The sequence below is a fragment of the Melopsittacus undulatus genome, chromosome 3 (assembly GCF_012275295.1).
Source record: "Melopsittacus undulatus isolate bMelUnd1 chromosome 3, bMelUnd1.mat.Z, whole genome shotgun sequence".
Lineage (NCBI taxonomy): Eukaryota > Metazoa > Chordata > Aves > Psittaciformes > Psittaculidae > Melopsittacus > Melopsittacus undulatus.
In genome coordinates this window covers 99,361,940-99,380,565 of record NC_047529.1, presented here as the reverse complement: position 1 = coordinate 99,380,565, position 18,626 = coordinate 99,361,940, and the positions used below count along the sequence as shown (strand labels likewise).

The window sequence follows — 18,626 nt, the reverse complement described above, 5'->3', positions numbered from 1 at the left end:
CTTTTATTCCCAAGTCAGAACAGGTTCAGCTGAAGAAGGTTTGTTAGGCATGCATGTAGCAGCATAAGTTGGCTGTGTGAGTGGCTTTCTTCCTGGAAAAGGGAAGTGTGATTTCTATTTTTTTATGTATATAGAAGTTTTAGTATAATTAACCTTTCAGGTTAATCTGAGGGTTAAATGACATAAACTGGGGATTTACTACATGACCACATTCATTGTATATAATTTCGTAAAGCCTTTTAGCGTAGGTGACTGATGTGGGTGGGAAGGAACATACATTGCTCTTGTCTTGGCTTATTGATAATGAATTACAATACTTCTCTGGTTTTTAAATACCTGTTTAGCAAGCCCCGCTGTAGAATCTGACTTGGCGTGTGAGCTCTGGCTGGGTGAGTCACCTGCAGCCAGGGTGGAGGGGATGCAGTGGTGAAAGAGGCTCATTCCCTGGTGGTAAGCAGGGAGCTTACCATGCTGCAGTGGTGGGATGGGAACAGGCACTGTAAGAGCAGTGACTCAGGGCCAGCCTCAGCCCCCCTTCCCCAGCACCACGGGCTTGGGGTTGATTCAGACACCTTGCAGGCTGGCTGTCCGCAACAACAACAGCCTTGCTCTTGCTTCACACCAATGATGAGTGGGGTGGCAGAGCCAGCTGAGCTGACCCATGGAGCTCAGGTTGAGGGGGGCTCCCCAGCAGCCAGGACACAGACACCTGAAGATGTCTGTGTCTCCTCTGAGGCCATCATAAGTAGGGGCTGGACCACCCCAGGTAGTGCACACTGGCTGACCTCCTGCTGCAGGTGAGCTTTGTCCAGTGAGCTTCCTGCAATGCATAGAGGGGCTGCACCGTTTCCACAGCTGGGTTTTGGCTCTGCCTGGGAACAGCTCTGTCTCCCGGCTGGTCCTGAGGAGTCCTTCCCATCATCCTGTATGTGTCATAGGTTACGTACCCTCTAAAATCAATCAGCCATAGGTAAACTGGCAATCAGATCATCTGCTGGAATGCAGCCATACATTCCAGACATGAATCCTAGGCCACCAACGCTGCACTGGCTTTCCACAAGAAGCTTTAACAATTGCTTCCAAAAGGTCAGGAAAGCCATCAGGAACTCCAATTAGCTGTGACTGGCCTGGGGGACAGAGTGACACAGATGACGAAGGACTGAGCAAGGAGAAAATGTTTTCCCCAGTCACTTCTACTCTGTTAATGCCAACTCACTGCCTTTCAGCTGTGCCCTTCTGCTGAAGTCCATCAAGCACCAAAAGCTGGGTTTCAGCTGGGTCGGTGTGCTGTGGACAATCACGTCTCTTCCCCTCCATGGTGGCACAGCACCTTCCTTTGGGAGAGGGAGGTTTGCAAAGAAAGGACTCATGGTTCCCACATCTGCCTTTCCTTCCACACCCACCCTTCTTCAGACCAGCCAGGCTCCCTTTTCCTACAGCCTTTGCTTTGTCATCTGTACGCCAGAGCTTTGCAGGAAATAGAGCTTCCCTCTGTGCCCTTTGTCCAACCCCTCTGTGCCGAAGGGTGCCCTGCCACTGCCATCTCCACCCTTTCCTGACTCTCATTCTGAAGCAGTTACTGTCTTCTGGGCACCTGCTTCAAGTGCATTTGAAGAAGTCTTTGCTGGCATATTTGCTGCAGTACAGCATGAATTATTGTCCTTCTCTCCTCTAGTCCCTTCCTTCCTGCTTTTGCAGGTTGTCTGCAGGCCATTCCTCAAATGTCTTTTGGAGGGGGAAGGAGCAGAGGGAGTAGCTCTAGAAAGGCCAGTTACAAAGCTTTCAGAGAGAGGCCTGTGCTCACTGAGGCAGCACAGCCTGGGAGGGAAGAGGAGAAGGAAGCAGCCTTGTGCAGGGGAAGGAACTAAGATGGTTCATCTGGGGAGTGCTGCGTGGCTCATGCCCTTCACAGAGGAGGAGCTGTCTGGGATCAAAGTGATGTTCAGCTGAGGGATGCTGTGGCACAAGATGCTACATGGCAGTTACCTTCTGTGCAGGATGTTACTGCAGGGTCCTTTTGACTCTACTGGAGTGCAAGGCCACCTTTGCCCTGAGGCCTCCTCTTGTTCCTGCAGGTCACTGTCCTCTCCTCTGACATTGCCATCCAACCGTCTGTCTCATGCTTCTTTTAAGTGTCCTGCAGTCTCTAACCTCCAGCCATGCACTTGCAGCCCTGTTATGTCCCGTTAGCCCCAGTAAGGATCTGCATGGGTCTGTATGCCTTGGGTACTTTTGTTGCACCCAGAACTCAAGGGCAGATTCCTCCCTAGTGTCTTCTCTGCCTCTTTCAGACTGGTATGGCTGGTAAGGGAATGATTAGGACTTCCAGGCAATATCTATAAATGTGGGAACCTGGGAGCTGAGACCACAGGTCCTCAGGTTGGGGTAGGAAACAGCAAATGGGAAAGTTTGGTCTGGGAAAGCTCTGCAGAGATAGTAGGACTGGGCATCCTTCCTTTGCTCCAGGCTAGTTCTTTTAGCTTGGATCTGCTTAGGCTCAGTGTGGTTTGAACAGGTCTCACTCATCTCATCAGTTAATGGATGTTTGGAAAGAGTTCAGCTGGAAAGTGCATTGGTAAATGCAGGAAAAAATAATACAGTTATAGTGTATTCATCTGTAAAGCATCTGTCTTTAAAGAATCATAAGAACAGGCATACCGGATCAAACCAGGGAGGAGTCTGGCCCAGTATTCCATCTCTGACAGTGGCTAGAAACAGAAGCACTCTTTCTCCTTCCATCCGTGTTCAACTCATACTGAGCCAGATGTTATTTCTGTGCATTGAGTCACTCTCAAGGAGTTTCTCTTCCATGGACTCATCCTGGAACCTGCACAGACTCTCAGCATCCACAACTTCCCATGGCAAGGAATTTCCCAGTTCAACTGCAGGCTGTGTGAAGAACCATCATTTTCCTTTTCTCAAAACCCAGCTCTTGTTCTCTTCACCTATTTCTTTTACTGGAAAAGACAGTAAACAATCAATCTCTGCCCATGCTCTTCAACAGCACTCTGAATTAACACCACGTTATTATCTGCTTATTACATATGGTACCTAGAGACCTTTCTATGCAGGGCAGTGTGTAAAGACAAGGCTGAAAAATCATTTTGCTGCAGTGTTTCCAGTGCAAGCAAGTAAAGGGCAGGAGCCAAGTGTATTACAGGGGAGCAGTGTGAGCAGCCCATTCTCATCACTGCCCTCTTTCTAAAGTTGCCTTTTTCTGTTGCAGCTGGAAAATGCGGCAGTGACTCTCAAGCAATTATCCTTTTGCTTTTGCTGAAGGAGAAGTGTGTCCTGAGCAGGATGCAGCAGCCAGTGGCTGGTGACAGGAGCACAGCAGTTCCCTCGCAGCATTCATTGAAGCCCAGCCTCGCTGCTGACTCGCACTGTGCACACCGTCTCATCGAGGATCCCGAGTGGTCCCTCACCACTGTCCCCTGCCTCACCGAGCTCTGCCTCCAGCACATCGTGCACAATTTTGAAAGTAAGTGGGAGCGCTTTTCCTCTGGGACACAGAGAGAGAGAGCATCAGCCCTGGGGAGCAGAGGGTCAACAAGGCAGGAGGATGCATCTGAAGGGAAGAGTGTGGTACCCATCCCTGCCAAAGGAACAGATGGGGAGAAATATCCCCTTGGGCAGCTAGTTAAACAAACTGTTTAGTTGCTAAGTATATACTTGTACACTCCAGGGACGGCTGTAGTCCTCTGGGCTGCCATCCAGGATGTGACTGTGCCCTAACCTTGTTCTGTCATTTCTTCCTCATTCTGCACTCTGCTGGACTCACTTACCTCAACCACGGCCAGGGCTGTGGAGTTACTGTTTCCTTGTCTTGATTCATGCACATGTTGTGGTAGTACTTGAGGATGGAGCCCCATTGTGCTGAGTGATGTACAAAGAGATAGAGAATTGCTCCCTGCTCAGAGGAGCTACCATCTCAGAATACATATTGTACTCAAGTCTCAAGCCTTCTCCATGGCTTTTGGTGGTGATAAGTTATATCCTCAGGCAGGGAATGTGCTTGTGAAGCAGGTGGGCTGATGAAACATGGCAAAACAGAAAAAGGATGTCTTATCTGGGAATTGACTGGGAGGGGAGAAGGAAGGGCCTATATGTCTTTTTGTCTGACTCGGTGACAAGGCAGCAAAGACCAAAGATAGGTCTAAGGCTGTGTCCACACTGGGGCTGTAAGGCAGTACAGGGGAGCTCAGTGCTGCCTTACACCAGGACCTGATGATACCTGGGTGTCTGAGCTGGGACACCGTTGCAGTCCTCAGTCTGGTCAGTCTGATGCCAAATGGATTGGACTACGCTGCACATGAAAGCAGTGTGCTTGGTCTCCCTCATGCCATTACCTGACCTATGTGGCTGCATCTTGCCCTCTGCTGTGGCCTGAGTGAGCCCAAGTGAAGCCAGCCCAGGTCTGCCCATACATCTCCCACCTCTGCTTCTGCCATGGGACTCTGCAGAGAAGGTCACTGCAGTGCCAGCAGTAGCACACTGGAGAACGGGCTCCAGGAAGAGGCTGAGGTAAAACTATGGGGTTTTCTTCTGGAGTAAATGCCAGAGAGACAGAGGAGATACAAAGCTAGCCCCACTTTGTGCCTCAGAATCTGATTTCCCATGTGCAAATAGAAATCATCCCCAATGATTTGTGTTACTCTGCTGTGTACATCACCAAGCATGCACGGTGTGAGTACGTACAACTTTTCTGTGGTGTTTCTTACCACAAGAAACTTCCACCAAACAAAAGCCAGCTGAGGCTTAAGGTGAACATCCGGAAAGAGGCCGAGGGGAGAAAGCTCCTGGGAAAAGAGAACTTTTAGTTAAACAAGAAGAGCCTAGAAGCTGAGTGTATCTCAGTGGAAAGAAACAGGAGTCAATCTGGGGTAAGACAGACACCTGAGTTAAGATGAAAAGGCACAAGGGCTTGCACGAGGAGCACACAGTTGTTCTCAGATGTCGTCCTTCAATACGCTTAGAAACCAAAGGGAGCAAGTTCAGCAAATGGCAAGCCGAGCGCTCCCATTGCTGTAAGGCTGAACTAGCTCTCTTGGGAGCAGAAATCCTGCTCTGAGTATAAACTGCATTCAAACTGAATTTAAACTGGGAGATAAGTTTCTGATGCAGTTCCCAAGTATTACAGAGTAAACCCAATTACGCTGAAGTTTCATTGTAAAAGTTAGAGAACCTGCACAGAACTGTAGGAGGTGAATCCTACTTGTTCCTGCCACACCAGTTACTGGCAACTGAGCAGAGAGCCAGTACCAGCAGAAGGGAGGGCACAGGCATGCAGTTGGGGAAAGGGCAGAACCACAGTGCCAGCCCAAACCAACCTCTCCTTCTATTCATCCCCTACAGAGAACCCTATTTTGGACCGTCTTTTGCCTGAACACCAAAGGAAAGTACTAGACAGGCTCCCTACTGGCCTTCCACTCACTGTCACTGCCAATATAATAAGCGACGAGGACTACTGGAAGAGGTGCTGCACCAAGCGCTGGCAAGTGTGTGACATCTCCAGCTATGGAGGCAGCTGGAAAAGGATGTTCCTCGAACGTCACCTGGAGAACATCCTGAAATGTTTCATCCCCAACACCACGGACCCCAACCAGGTCCTAGAGCTCATCCCGCTCTGCAAAGACTATGTGCGGAAACTGGAGGTTGACCAGTTCCTGCCACCATTGGAGGTGGATCAAAATGAGCAGAGGGATGACCTCTCTAAGTCAGAGAGTAATATGGAATTCAGCGAGGCCTCCGTGCACCACTATGACCTGAGAGTCCTCGTTACTGCTCTCCCTCACCTTGAAGAGCTTCATCTCACTTACGGTGTGAAGGACTGTGGCATGAACTTCGAGTGGAACCTCTTTAACTTCACCTATCAGGACTGCTGCAACATAGCTGCTGCCGTGAAGATGTGCCAGAACTTGAAAGTAATGCACCCCAAACCAAACCTTCCTCCCTCAGCTTGATCTTCAAATTGGTTGGGGATAGAAACCCAGGGATCATTTTTACTTGCTGGCAGCACCCTTCCTTTTGCAAGTTGCAGTCTGGCAGAGTGCAGAGATGTTAACTTGCTGGCCTAGTGCCGAGTACCTTGTTCTGCATATGTCCTTGTTAGAACAGGTTGTCAGAGGGTCGGTGAGAAAAATACTCCCACAAAACATGTTCCCTATAGCACGAGAGAAAGCAACACTCCTGCTTTGAGTCCTCACATAGTTCTGTGAAGGAGGAGAGAAAAAGCCCAGAGTTTTTCATAGGGAGTTTTTGGTAGTTATGTTCAGTAAATATGTGTCAACATGCCCCAGAGGGGCAGAGACGCCTAAGAAAAACATGGGGTAATACTCACATTTGCCTTAGGGTGATGAGGGGGTTTCCTTCTGGGCAGGAACACCATCTTCAGTTCTGTGGCAATGGCAGTGCAGATACTCAGCCCCTCCAAGCCACCAGCAGTCATTGCTGGCTGGAGTGCAGCCAGGGCGAGCTGGCTGGGTGCTCTCCCTATGGATTGGCATGCTTTGGGAAATACTTGTCTGCTTGGCTTCCAGAAAAGAAATTACCTCCTGTGGTGAGGTGCCCTGGCCATGCAAGCCATTGCCCTTCACAGAGAGTGATGTGGTGACCACCGGTGCCTGTGCTCATTCAGACACTGTTCAACTGTTCGAGTTTTGCTGTTATTTTCTGCAGGCATTTTGGTGGCTTTATCTTGTTTTAATTTTGCCCCCGGTGTTAGAGATCACACAGAGTCAGAAGAAAGGAACAGGCACTACCAAGAGATGAACCATTTCTCCCTAGAATAAGCATGGGACATGAGTGGCATCATCTATCTGCTGGAAGTATCTGGCCACTCTAAAAGCAACTACTTGAGCCTACTGGCTAAAGGTTTTTGTCGTGAAGGGAGATGAGTTCTGTCTGGTGGAGCATAGGCTTAACTCCTTTGAGGTTTTGTACAAAGCCCAGTCCAAAGCACTGAGTGTTTTAGTATCACTGTCCTTTATCCCCACAGGTTTTCAAGCTGACGCAAAGCAAAGTGGATGATGACAAGACCAGGCTGCTGGTCCATAACTTGCTGGATCACCCCTGCCTGGTGGAGCTGAACTTGTCCCACAATCTCATCAGGGACAAGGGGGCACAAGCTATTGCCAAGTTGATCAAACACAGCAAATTAGAAACCCTCGACCTCTGTAACAACCAGATCCATGACGTGGGGGCTCAGGCTCTTGCTCAAGCCCTGGCAGAAAGCTCCACTCTGACCTCCCTGAATCTGCGCCTCAACTGTGTGGAGGACAAAGGAGGTGAGGCCCTCGGCCGTGCCCTGCTGACCAACACCACCCTGCAGTCTCTCCACCTGGGAAGCAATAAGCTGTCAGAGCCAACCGCTGCACTCTTCTCCCAGGTCCTGGCTCAGAACACTACCCTGACGAGCATCAACTTCTCATGCAACCACCTGGGGCTGGTAAGAGAAATCCCTTCTCCCTGCCTTCTCTCCCTTCTGATCCTGTGTGGTGGCCTTGCAAAGCAGAGGCTCAGCCTGCCCTGCCTTGAAGCCACAGGGACAAATGCATCCCTCACTTTGCAGTCTTGCTGTGATAACAATTACTTGAGAGCAGATAAGAGACTCTAGCAGATGGCAGGAAGAAGGATATCTTCCATGCACACACATCCATTTATCTCAGTCAGCTTGTTCACAAGGCTGAATCTGGCTTCCAGTCTTTGAGCTTTTGGGCAGAGAAGGATTTTTCCCCAGGAAACTGAAAACTAGGGAGTATGCCTGCGAAAAATCACAGCCGCTTCACACATGTGGGAGTAGATAATAATGATAGGTGGTATGAGACAAGGGCCTAATGCATAGCCTCTGTGCTTTGGATCTGCTGTACCATCTGTCACTCAGTAGCACATAGATAGTATCACCCTTCCCAGAATCTCTCCTGTCCATCATGCACTCAGAGGAGACTTAGAAAATTGGCTCAGCTGTCGAGCTCCTTTAACTCACCCTGCAGCTCTGGAATGCTGTGGTAGGTCAAAAGTGCCACATCTGGATGCTTGTAAGTGGCTCCTAAAACATAGGCTTACATTTTCAAGACAGAAGAACATCCACAAATCTTACTACATCCCTAAAAGCTGCAGTATGCAACATGCCCACAAACCAGACTGCTTCTCTTCTGCTGATTAAAAAGAGCTTTAGAAATCTGAAACTAGACAGCCAAATGCAATCATGCTGGCTTTTAAACTTTCTGCACTGCCTCAATTTTTCTTGCTGTCAAAATAAAGAGACAGCAAGACCAGCTGTCCCTGCTAGCAGGAATATTGGCATCAATGTGTTTGACAATGGCTTTAAAAGGATTTGATGGCAGAAAACCTTTCGTGAGTTCTGAGTTTTATGATCCTGGATGTAGAAAACCATTTGAGTTTAATGATACAAGGGGGCAAAGGTTGGAAAGGATAGAAGGATTTTTGCTTAGTAAATAATAATGTCTATACTTAGCATCTTCCTTCTGATGAGCTCTCAAGTTACGCATTTGTGAAGCTCTACAGCAGCCCAACAAGAGGGTTGGTGGTATTATCTTTGGGGAAATGGGGGTTTTTGCTAGAGATGCATCAAATTCTGACCTCTGTACCCCATTAAAAAGAGACTCCTTCCCTTTTCATTCCAACTTACTTGGCAAAAGGTCTAAGAGGTGCTGGGATGAGGGGACCACCTGCATGAAGGAGATGGGGACAGGAGGTGTATTTGTTAGCTGAGAAAGAATAGCTGTGGGGGAAAAAAGTCAAATTGTCACATCCCTGAGGACAGTGCTTTAGGTAAGGGAGAGCAATCCCTCAAAGTGAGTGGCCTCCCTAAGGCTATCTACACTGCATTTTCTGTCCCATGCAGGTTGGATTTCAGTTGCGTGCAATGGTCCCCTCATCTCACCAAATGGAAAATGGCATCCAGATAGGACACTGCCAGCACTGCGGTTCTTGGCACTGCCAAGATGAGGAGCAGCACACTAATCACACTGCTATTTATCCCTAGCCAGCAGTGCGCAGGGAACTAGGGGACAGGGGAGAGCAGATACTCCTCTCATGGTTATCATCATCAGCCGTGCTATTAACCAGCCTGAGCTTGAGGACTCCTGACATTGTACCCAGAGGGAGTCATTAGCATATGTCATATCACTGAGTGCTGCATAAGGTTACACTCTTTCCCTGTACTTCTCCTGTGAGCAACATTTTGGGCTTGGGTGAAAGCCTTCATCCCTTTTGGCACCATCTTCCCACTGACTTCACACTGCCTGCAGCTGAGATTGCCCTGGGGAGGAGGGCAGAGAAGCAACACATTTCACTGTTTGATCTCCTTTAACCCTCCCTTCTCACCCACTTGCAGGATGGTGGGAAGCAGATGCTGGAAGGGCTAGCAGGTAACAAGGTTCTGACTGAGTTCGACCTCCGCACGGCAGGGGTGGGCCAGGAGACCGAGTACCTTGTTCATCAGATCCTGTGGGCCAACCGGGAAGCAGCACAGCTGGAGTCCCTGCAGCAGTCCAGAGAGCAGTGAGTGTTGCGGGTGCACTGTTGGAGACAGTTTACTTCAGAGGCTTGTTTTCATTGGTACTTGTGAGAAACCTTCAACTTGCAGCTGCTGCCGCAGCCTTACCCAGATCCCCACCATCCAACCACTGACATATTTTAATATAAGACACACATTACCTGTCATGGGACTGCAGTGGCATTACAGAAGCAGTCTGCCTCTGAAGTCCTCTCTCCCACTGCACCCAAGACTAAATCCCACCTCCTGTGACATTTCTTACATGCTCCAGCAGCAACTGGATGTTGTTCCACCTGCAAAGCAGGTAAAGTTAAGTCTCCACACGGTCTAATCCAGAACTACCCTTCACAGCAGGCTGCTCTTTTAGGCTTTTTTGCCGAGGAGGATGCGAGATGAATAGAGGATGTGAGAATGTTGTTCCTTGTCTCTCAGCAGCTTTTTCTGATCATTGCTCTGTCCAAGGATTTATTTGTATTTCATTTCAAGATCTGTCTGCAGTCGCACATATGGGCGGTGAAAAGTAAAAAAGAAATAAAAATAAATCCAATAAATGATCAGTCTCTCCACCCTGGTTTCCTGCTTCAGGTTGCTATGCCTTTGATCCGTGCCAGCCTCCTTTGCAAACAGGTGAATTCTTTACAACTAGATATTTATCCTAACTAGTAGTGCTCTTCTGTGCAAGCCTGTCAAAAGAATCTGTGTTTTGAGTAACTTCAAGCTAGAGGGGTCCCTGCAGGACTGCTAACCCACACAGCCCACAGGGTTGAGAGCAGCTTCTTCTGCCTTGGAGGAAAATGGAGCAGCTTCCTTCTGCTCCATGCATGGCTGTGGCCACCTGGGGACAGGACAGGGCACATATGTGACTGCCTTGGTCCTTTGGCCACCCGACTCAGGGAGGTCAGCAGTGAATTAAGGCTGATCTCTATCCCCTCCCGCACTCTGAGCAGCACGGGGGCTTCACAGGTCTCCCAGCACCAGCACTGACAGACCCACTGCTGGCAGCCACCTCAGTGAATCATCCGAAACTTTTATTACACCGATTTGGTTTACAATCTTTGTACTTTGATATTTCCAACAAAAAAGGCAACATTGTGATATACTGTTCGTACATATATAGAGAGACAGACAGAGCTAGATCATATTGACAGAGTTGAAAAGTAAAAACTGTTTCCCAGTATTCACAAAAGAATTTGTTTGCCACGTACCCGCTTCTGCCTTGCTCTGCCTGATGGATACAGACGCCTGTGGTGCCTCTGGCCCCTGGCCGACAGGACCTTTACCTGTGTCATGTCATGCCCTTACAGATCAGAAAGGATGGGGTGCGAGGCTGTCCCCAACAGTCGTGGCCATGCAGGGCCACCATCCTGACAGGGCTCAGTCCCAAGCCCTCACTGGTCATGGATGCTCCAGGGGCTCAGTCCACAAGAAACCTTACCCTGCAGCAGCAGCTGGGTGTCTCCCACAGCTCGCTTCCCATCCTCGAGACCGAGGTATTGAATAGATTTATTTCCTTTTATTTGCACTTACAAAGTATTTCCACTGAATGACACACCTGAATGAGATGAGAACTCATGTTCAGAAACAGCAGAAAAGACCCAGGTCAGCATCAGGCTGATGAAGAACAGCTCCAGCAGCAAGGGTGGGGGCTCAATGGAGGTGGCCTGGTCCTAGGCAAGCCCGCCTGTACCTCCAAGTACAGGGCTGCATCTGGTCAGCCAGCTGTGCAATGAAAGCTCGTGCTGGGAGGGCAGCGATGAGATCCCTCAGCCGTGCTAGCAGACACAGGAGGAGGAACTGGCTGCCAGAGCCAGGGAGGAACAGGGATGGAAAGAAAAGGGTTTGGGAAAATGTATCATCACCACAACAACTGTTGACTTGCTTTCCAAGGATACTCACATCTCCTCTTCCTGCAAATGGCCAAGGCTGTTAATGCCACCTGAGCACACTCTTGGGCTGCCGCATGTAGGAATGCTTGGACAACCCTTTGCCTTCCCTCCCATCAATCTCCTAGCCAAAGAGAAAAGCCCAAACCAAGCAGGCTGCACCACTTGCCCACACCAACAGCCCTACTATTTGGCAGTCTGCAAGGGTTGAAACAACTTCAAATGCCAAACATGGTAAAAAAATGAAAGCCCTGACAGCAACAGCAGCTTGTTTGAGTGTGAACACTCCTGTCATTGCTGGGTCACTTGTCAGCTCCAGGTCTGGTTACCGTGCTGTGGGACCACCATGCACAGTGGTATCCAGTATGTCACTCTGTGCTGGGAAGGGCCAGTATGAACCCTTTAGCTCTTCCATGAGATCCATCCCCAAGGAGTGGTGCAGGGCTTTGCAGAAGGAGTCAGCCATGGGCTTCTGAGGAAGTAACCTCTGGCACTTTGCCTGGGAGCTGGTCTTCTCTCCCTTGCACCGATTCAGTGTGAGCAGTACTAGGCAGCAGAGGAACCGAGCCAAGCTGGGAGCATCCCCTCATCCATGTGCCACAGACATGGGGAGAGACAGAGGGTGGCTGGGAAGTAAAGCAGGGGGAATGACACAAGGGCTTGCACTTGGACTATGCCAGTGGGTGCCCACCGGGCCAGAGCAGGGGTGTCCGGCTGGTTCCCTCCCACAGCAGATGGCAAGCCCTGCTTTTGCTCCGAGCACAGCACATGGAGCAGCAGGAGCCAGTGGCTGGCTTCCCAAGCCTGGCGGCTTCTGCTCACAGCGACCCAGGCATCGATTTGCAAGGTGTCATGTTGGCATATGCTGTAAAGAGGATGGCAGGTTGATTTCAAGCACTAACTGGGGGTGGAGGAGCAGGCTGCCATAGGGATGGGCAGAGGCTGTGCGTAGAAATGGTTGCTCTGTTCAGCCTCCCTTTGTTTCCACAGAGCTGCATTTGTCCACGCTGAGCTTCTGTCCCTGCCTGCCTTATACCTGCTGGCCCACTGCACAGCCAGCTGTGCTGGTGGCTGGGGCTCAACAGCACGGGAGGAAAAGACAACTGACACAAGCTCTCCTGATGGCTGGGGACACACCGCTTTATCCCATAATCACCTACAGCATGTGCCCTATGTGCAGCAGCCTCCCTCAAACTCCCTCTCCAGCTAACCCCGGCTGGGGCTCACACACTGCCCTGCAGACAGACAGGGCACTTCTGGCTAAGCTAGACCCTCCTCCTCCTTCTTCCTTCCAATGCAGTGAAGAGGGATGAAGCTGAGCAGTCAGAGCCAAGCCCTGCGTTGGCTTCCCTACGTGGAGGGGATGGCTCAGAAATGAATTGTTCCTCCTCCCTACAGGCTATGCCTGAAATAGCCATGCCTGTCAGATCCCTGTCCCCAGCTGTGATGGATTGGCCTCTCCAAGGCACAAGGCAATTTATTCATTAGTGACATTTACACCTTGTGGCTGCATTAGCCATCGCTGTTTGGTGACACGTGTCAGTGCTGGGCTCAGAGGCAGCATCGCTGCTCTGACAATACAGCAAGGCTTGGTCTGGGCACCCCAGCTTGGAAATGCCTCCTGCCTGTCTCCCTGACCCGCAGCATGCTCAGCCTGCTCAGAAAGCCTGCTTTATTTCTGGCCTTCTCCACCAAATGCCCTGGTCTCTCCATTTCCCACACCCTCTGTGCCTCTCAGCAGCACTGCTCCAGCACAGCAGCCCTCAGCCCTGTCTTGCCTCATATCTTGGTAAAAACCATCACATCCTCAAAGCCTTTTACAGCTGCTCTTCAACATCCCCTCCTCTACACATGTGCATTCACACACTATTCTGCCCTCCCCAGTGAGCTCCTCCATCAGCTGTGTCTTGTTCAGCCCACAGCAAAGCTGCCCTTGGTCCCAGCAAAGAAGCACAGAGCCTTTGTCTGTAAACTCACCCAGAAGACACCCTGCTCCCTGGTCCCACACTGCCACAACAGCTCATGTGCCTCTTCTGCCAAGAGACAGCACCAGGAACCCGGAGACCACCAAAATGTCAAGGCCTTCTGTCTTCTACCTTTGGTCTGTTGGATTTACCCTGTCTACAAAGGCTCAGAAAAGTGCTGTGGAATTCTCTGGGAGAACATAAAGTGAAGCGCAAGTGAGGCCAGGCTGTGCTGCCTCTCCACCAAGCAAGCTCAAGGCACACCAGGGCAGGAGCATCACTGGGAGGCTGTATGCAGGCAAACCAGCAGGTTATGGTAGGCTCTGGCCACCAGCATGCCTGAGGTCATCACACATCCACTGGCATTTCATGGCTGCCCATGGTGCTAGCATGGAGAGGACCAAAACGATGTGAATGCACAGCCTCAGAGTCAGGGGACAAGGTGCTTTGGCTACCTCAGAGGAATAAGTTTGCACATTAGGTTTGGGAGGGTGAGAAGAGCTGGACATGTTGGCCAGGGAGCAGATGTAGCAGCTCTCTCATTTCAGGCAGCAAGGGATTAGCTTGTTCTCAAACACAGCTTGCGCCATGCTTTTATCCCTGCTCCCTGCCACTTACTGCAGCGAATGTGACACTTCACACCATGTCCTCACAAAAACCAGGTCAGGAGTTTCCTCTCATGAGGAACAAGCAATGCTCTGTCACCCTGCAAAGCCCTTGCTGCAAGGACAGATGGGTGACACCAGACCACAGCCACAAGAGCACCAACCCTCTGCAGGGCTGGGGGTCCCAGGTGTGCACACTGGCATGCAGAAGCCCACCCTGCCACACACACATGCTTGGGTGGACAGCCAGGTCACAACTCCAGGGGCAGAGGAAGCCCTGAAACTCCAGCCTTTGTTTCTGATCACCCTATGCCACTGCAAAGCAACAGGGCCACCATCCCAGTCTTCCTTGAGCAATTCTTCTCCACAAGCACTGCACATGTCTAACAGAGTTGGCTGGAGCGTTTAAACCCACCTCATCATCAAAATCTGTTTTTTCCAGCAAGGAACAGCAACCTGGAACATTTCTCACCACTGTTAAGACCTTTCGGTCTCACGACAGTTTGAAAAAGCCGCTGGCATTTCCAACATGAAATCCTGTTATTTTGGGCTCTAGCTGTCACCACTTTTCCCCCAGCCTGCTGAATGGTGCTTGCATGCTGCTTGGTCAGACATACAATTACTTTCCTTCCCCTCTGCTCAGCCCCTGGGGACAGGCTCAGCATGGGAGGGAAGGTGCAACACAAACAGAGCCCCATAGCCTCTAGCGTGGCTGAGCAGGAGGTGATGCCTGCTTTCAGCTGCTCCTCTCTCTGCTGTTGCCTCTGGAGCCAAACACAGACTCAGGCTTGGGCTTTTCCAAATGTTTTCACCCTGACTGGTGCATGGACTGCCATTCAAAGCCTGAATTCATGGCACAGCTGCTGACGGCACTGCTAATGGTCATTGGGACCATGGGACTGATACAAAATACTAAGTCATCTCACCACATTCTAGCTAGGCTTTTTCTTTCACTAATGTGAGTAGTAGCTAAGACCACAGAAGCAGCTTGTGCTGATGGAGAGTGAAAGAACCTCATGTGTCTGTGTGTGAAGTTACTTTGCTCTACAAAATCTGCTAGATTATAATCACAGTAGGGGATCCATCCATTCCCGAAGTTCGAAGGACCAGGGAGTGTTCAGGATGGGCACCAATTTCTCACAAGCTTAGTTTTCCCAAATGAAGTTATCAAAACTGAAACAAACGAACAAAAAGGCCCCAAAAAAACAGTCTTCTTGGTGTGGGGGGGAGGAATAAAACCCACTTAGCTTTCCAGCAGCCACTGTGCTTATTCTCAGTGCTGGATGGCCATGCTGCACATTGCAATGGGCTCCTGAAAACTTGGCAGCTTCTGGAAGTGTTGCATAGGTGGATGATGTACCTCTTAGTAGAGCCTGTTTACGAGCTGCAGGAAGAGGAGCTTGCTGACCTCCACAAGAAACTGTTCCTCCCCCAGGACAGACAGACGAGGTGAGGAGGGAGGGAGGAAGGGGAGGCCGTGGATCTTGCAGGTTCTGTTCTGTCCCTGGGACCTCTTTTCCCTCCCATGTGGAAAGGCTGCAGTCCTGTGGGACAAGGCTCCTCTCCCAGTGTGGTGGAGGTCAATCTGCTTGTTGTCTTGCTTTTGAGGGAGTTGACGAGATCGCATCCATGGGCATAACGTTTCCCTTGGCAGAGCAGCTGTGATGGAGGCAGTAGAGCAGAACAATTCAACCTACTGCTTGCAGATATAGTATATATTCAACATTCATCCATGTTGGCCAAGTCCCAACATGAACTCAGTGCATTAAAGCAACACTGTGACAGATCAGTTTGTCTGGATTCAAGGACAGACCACTATGAGGAGTTGCTAACCCAAGCTCCCGTTGGTATAGTACCACCGGCTTCAATAAAACTACACTGGTAATGAACATAACCCATTAATTTCTACCTGAATGTGGCTAAGCACCTTTTCCCTTTTTCCAGAATGCCCACAGGGAGAAAATCCTAAAGCAGGCCCCATCCCAAGTCCCCACTGGGCTATGAACCAGCCTTTGGTCCCCACACATACCTGGCTCAGTGGAGACTCTAGGCCCATGTGCATCACAGGAGGCAGCATTACCAAACAGAGCTAACATTTAAACTATGTTTCACTTTGGAGATGATCTGAATCCAGGTCATGTTCATAGAGACCTTATTCTAACCACCAAATATGAATGAAACATGATTAGAAGCACATATCACTAATTGAGACTTACAGCTCTTTGGCAACACAGCTTCTTAGTGGTGGTGTAGTATTTTAGACCCATGCCCTACAGCTACTGCAGCAGAGCAGAAGCACCTTGCAGCGAGGCTGTACCCTGCTAAAAGTAAGGCAGCACCCTGGTGATATCAGACAGTAGTACTGAAGCCACGGTTGGAAAGTCTGGAAGGAGAGTTTAAAAGGTATTATTCTTCCCTCAGGCTAATCAGCAGGCGCTGATTTAACAACACTGGATGCTACCTAATTTTCTTAAACTTCCATTAATAAACCCCTTCCTGCAGTCTCCTCCCTATGGGCACCCATCAGAGGTACTGAACAGCTTTGCTGCCTCTTGAGTGGAGACACAACAAAGGCGGCAGGGTTGGGCTGGGTCTCCAGTGTGTGCAATTTATAGGGAGCAGAAAGGAAGGGGGGATGTGCTTGTCTGAGATCAGAAAAACGGAAGCACTAATCCTGAGGTTTTGCCTAGTGTATGAATGTGAAATGCCTGGCCTTGGTCATAAGCTGAGATTCCCCCTCCCTGTCCTAACAAATGCCTCTACAGTTGGCTCAACCCAAAAGCCCTCTCTGAACTCTCTCTTTGGTGTGGTCTGTGTGATGCACAGTGAGGATCAAGAGGTACCACCAGCCTGGTTGATGTCACCACCTGGCTCTGCACAGGCAAAGCGCTAGGCGCTATCTGGGCAGCTTCCAGTGTGTGCTGGAAGATGGGTAAATGGGTGGTGATGTGTCTTGAACATCAGCTAATCCAGAGCTTCTCGCACACTCATTCTATCTCTTTCTCCTGTTCAGAAAAGCTGGAGAGAACCCGACAAGTATACTGGGAGCAATGGGCAACAGCAAATAGCATGAATTTTCTGTCCAGGCATGCAGCAGTCGGGACTATCTCCCTTTTAGCACCAAGAAGACAGAGGCCAAGAAGACAAGCTGCCTCTGGAAAAGTATGTGAGGAAAGCCTGCTGACAAGTGCAATGCTGAGCCTGACTCTCGGCCCATAGAAAGCTGCAGTGGGTGAATGACCCAGCTTTCACCTTCCCAGAGGGTGATGCAGGCTGTGCTGCTTTCCTTGCAGAAGGGGCCAGCAGTTCTGTGTACTTTGCTAACTTCGAAGGGATCTTCTGCACCAGAAATGAGGACACATCCACGCTGACAGACCAAGGCATGGCTTGCACCCTTGGTCCTCTCCTCTTGCCCTGGCCAGCCTCAGAGCAGGAAGGATAGACTTGCTACACAAGGAAAACTTCTGCACCACCGTGCAAGCCAAGGTTTGCCCAGTTTGATCCTGGGGGAAAGAAGACCCTGGGACTGGCAAAGGGAAGGCTGCAGAAACCAGATAACGCCTGCTTGTAGTGGGAAGGCCATGGGGAAAAGGAGCAGAGCCAATTAGACTTGCCAGTCAATGGAGGATAAGTAATGGGATTAAGATACAGCAGGGATAATCCAGGTTAGATGTAAGGGAGCAGGCTATCATGAGAGGAGCAGACTGGGCCATCAAATGAACTGCCAAAGGAATTGTCATCACCGTATAGACACAGTGAAGAGCAGACACAAGTCTGCAAGAAGAGCAGATGCCTGAGTGCTGCTCAGCCTGGAGCTGTGGTGGGTGGAAATCTCTGTGCTGAGGAGATGGGACCACTCCACCAGGGAGAGGCTGTGCACCAGAACAGACTGACCATCTCGGGTTATCTGTGCTAACAACCTGAGCTGCAAGGAGAATTCAATAAGCTGCCCTTTGCCCAGGCACAGTGGTCCCTCACAAGCACTTAGGAGGAAACCTACACAGGCACACTCTTTCTGCTGGCTCCATCAGTTGTCTGCCATGAGCTTCTGTCTGGCTAGACATGCTGCCCTGCCATTGCAGAGAGAGCACAACCCAAATTTCAGTCTATTCTCTCCAGCACCACCACTTCTTTGCCAAGCCACCATACAGTTCCCATCCCTCCTTCCCAGTTCCGCTCCGAAGCATGCCATCCCCTTTCCTGAGCCTGGCAGGAAGGCTGGACCAGGATGGGTAGTTCCACCATGTTCAGTAGGGTAGCAGGGCCAAGAATATGAGAAAGGGGATCTCTAAGAAATCCTGGTGTGCAGTGGGGAGCACTGACTAGAGAGGTCCCACTTCTCAGGATGCTGTGGGTCAGGGATGGCCACAGACCATGGCACTGGGACTACGTCTGACACCTGGCTGTGGCTGGCACTGTGTGCATGGGAAAGGTGTTCAACAACAGGAAGGCTCTGCATGGGTCCTGCTGGCCAGAGCAGCAGCCGTGCCTTAAAGATACATGTGTCCACCTTGGATAGACCACCTCCAGAATAAGATTTCCTGAGTGAAAATGGGGCCAGAGGAGTAAGTTGAAGAAAACTCATGAAAAGGCCCAGAAAGAGCCAAGGACAAGGTGCCTGAAAGCAGAACTCTGCCACAATTGCTAAAGGACA

The 18,626-nt window shown here is 50.2% G+C and overlaps 1 protein-coding gene across 1 annotated transcript; it reads left to right on the top strand.

Moving 5' to 3' along the window:
* The first annotated feature begins 3,300 nt into the window (after positions 1–3,300).
* Positions 3,301–9,529, top strand: TCTE1 (t-complex-associated-testis-expressed 1). Its single transcript, XM_005145361.2, has 4 exons — positions 3,301–3,481; positions 5,356–5,924; positions 6,998–7,447; positions 9,359–9,529. The coding sequence occupies exons 1-4, from the start codon at positions 3,301–3,303 to the stop codon at positions 9,527–9,529; spliced, it is 1,371 nt and encodes a 456-aa protein (XP_005145418.2).
* The last annotated feature ends 9,097 nt before the right edge of the window (positions 9,530–18,626 follow it).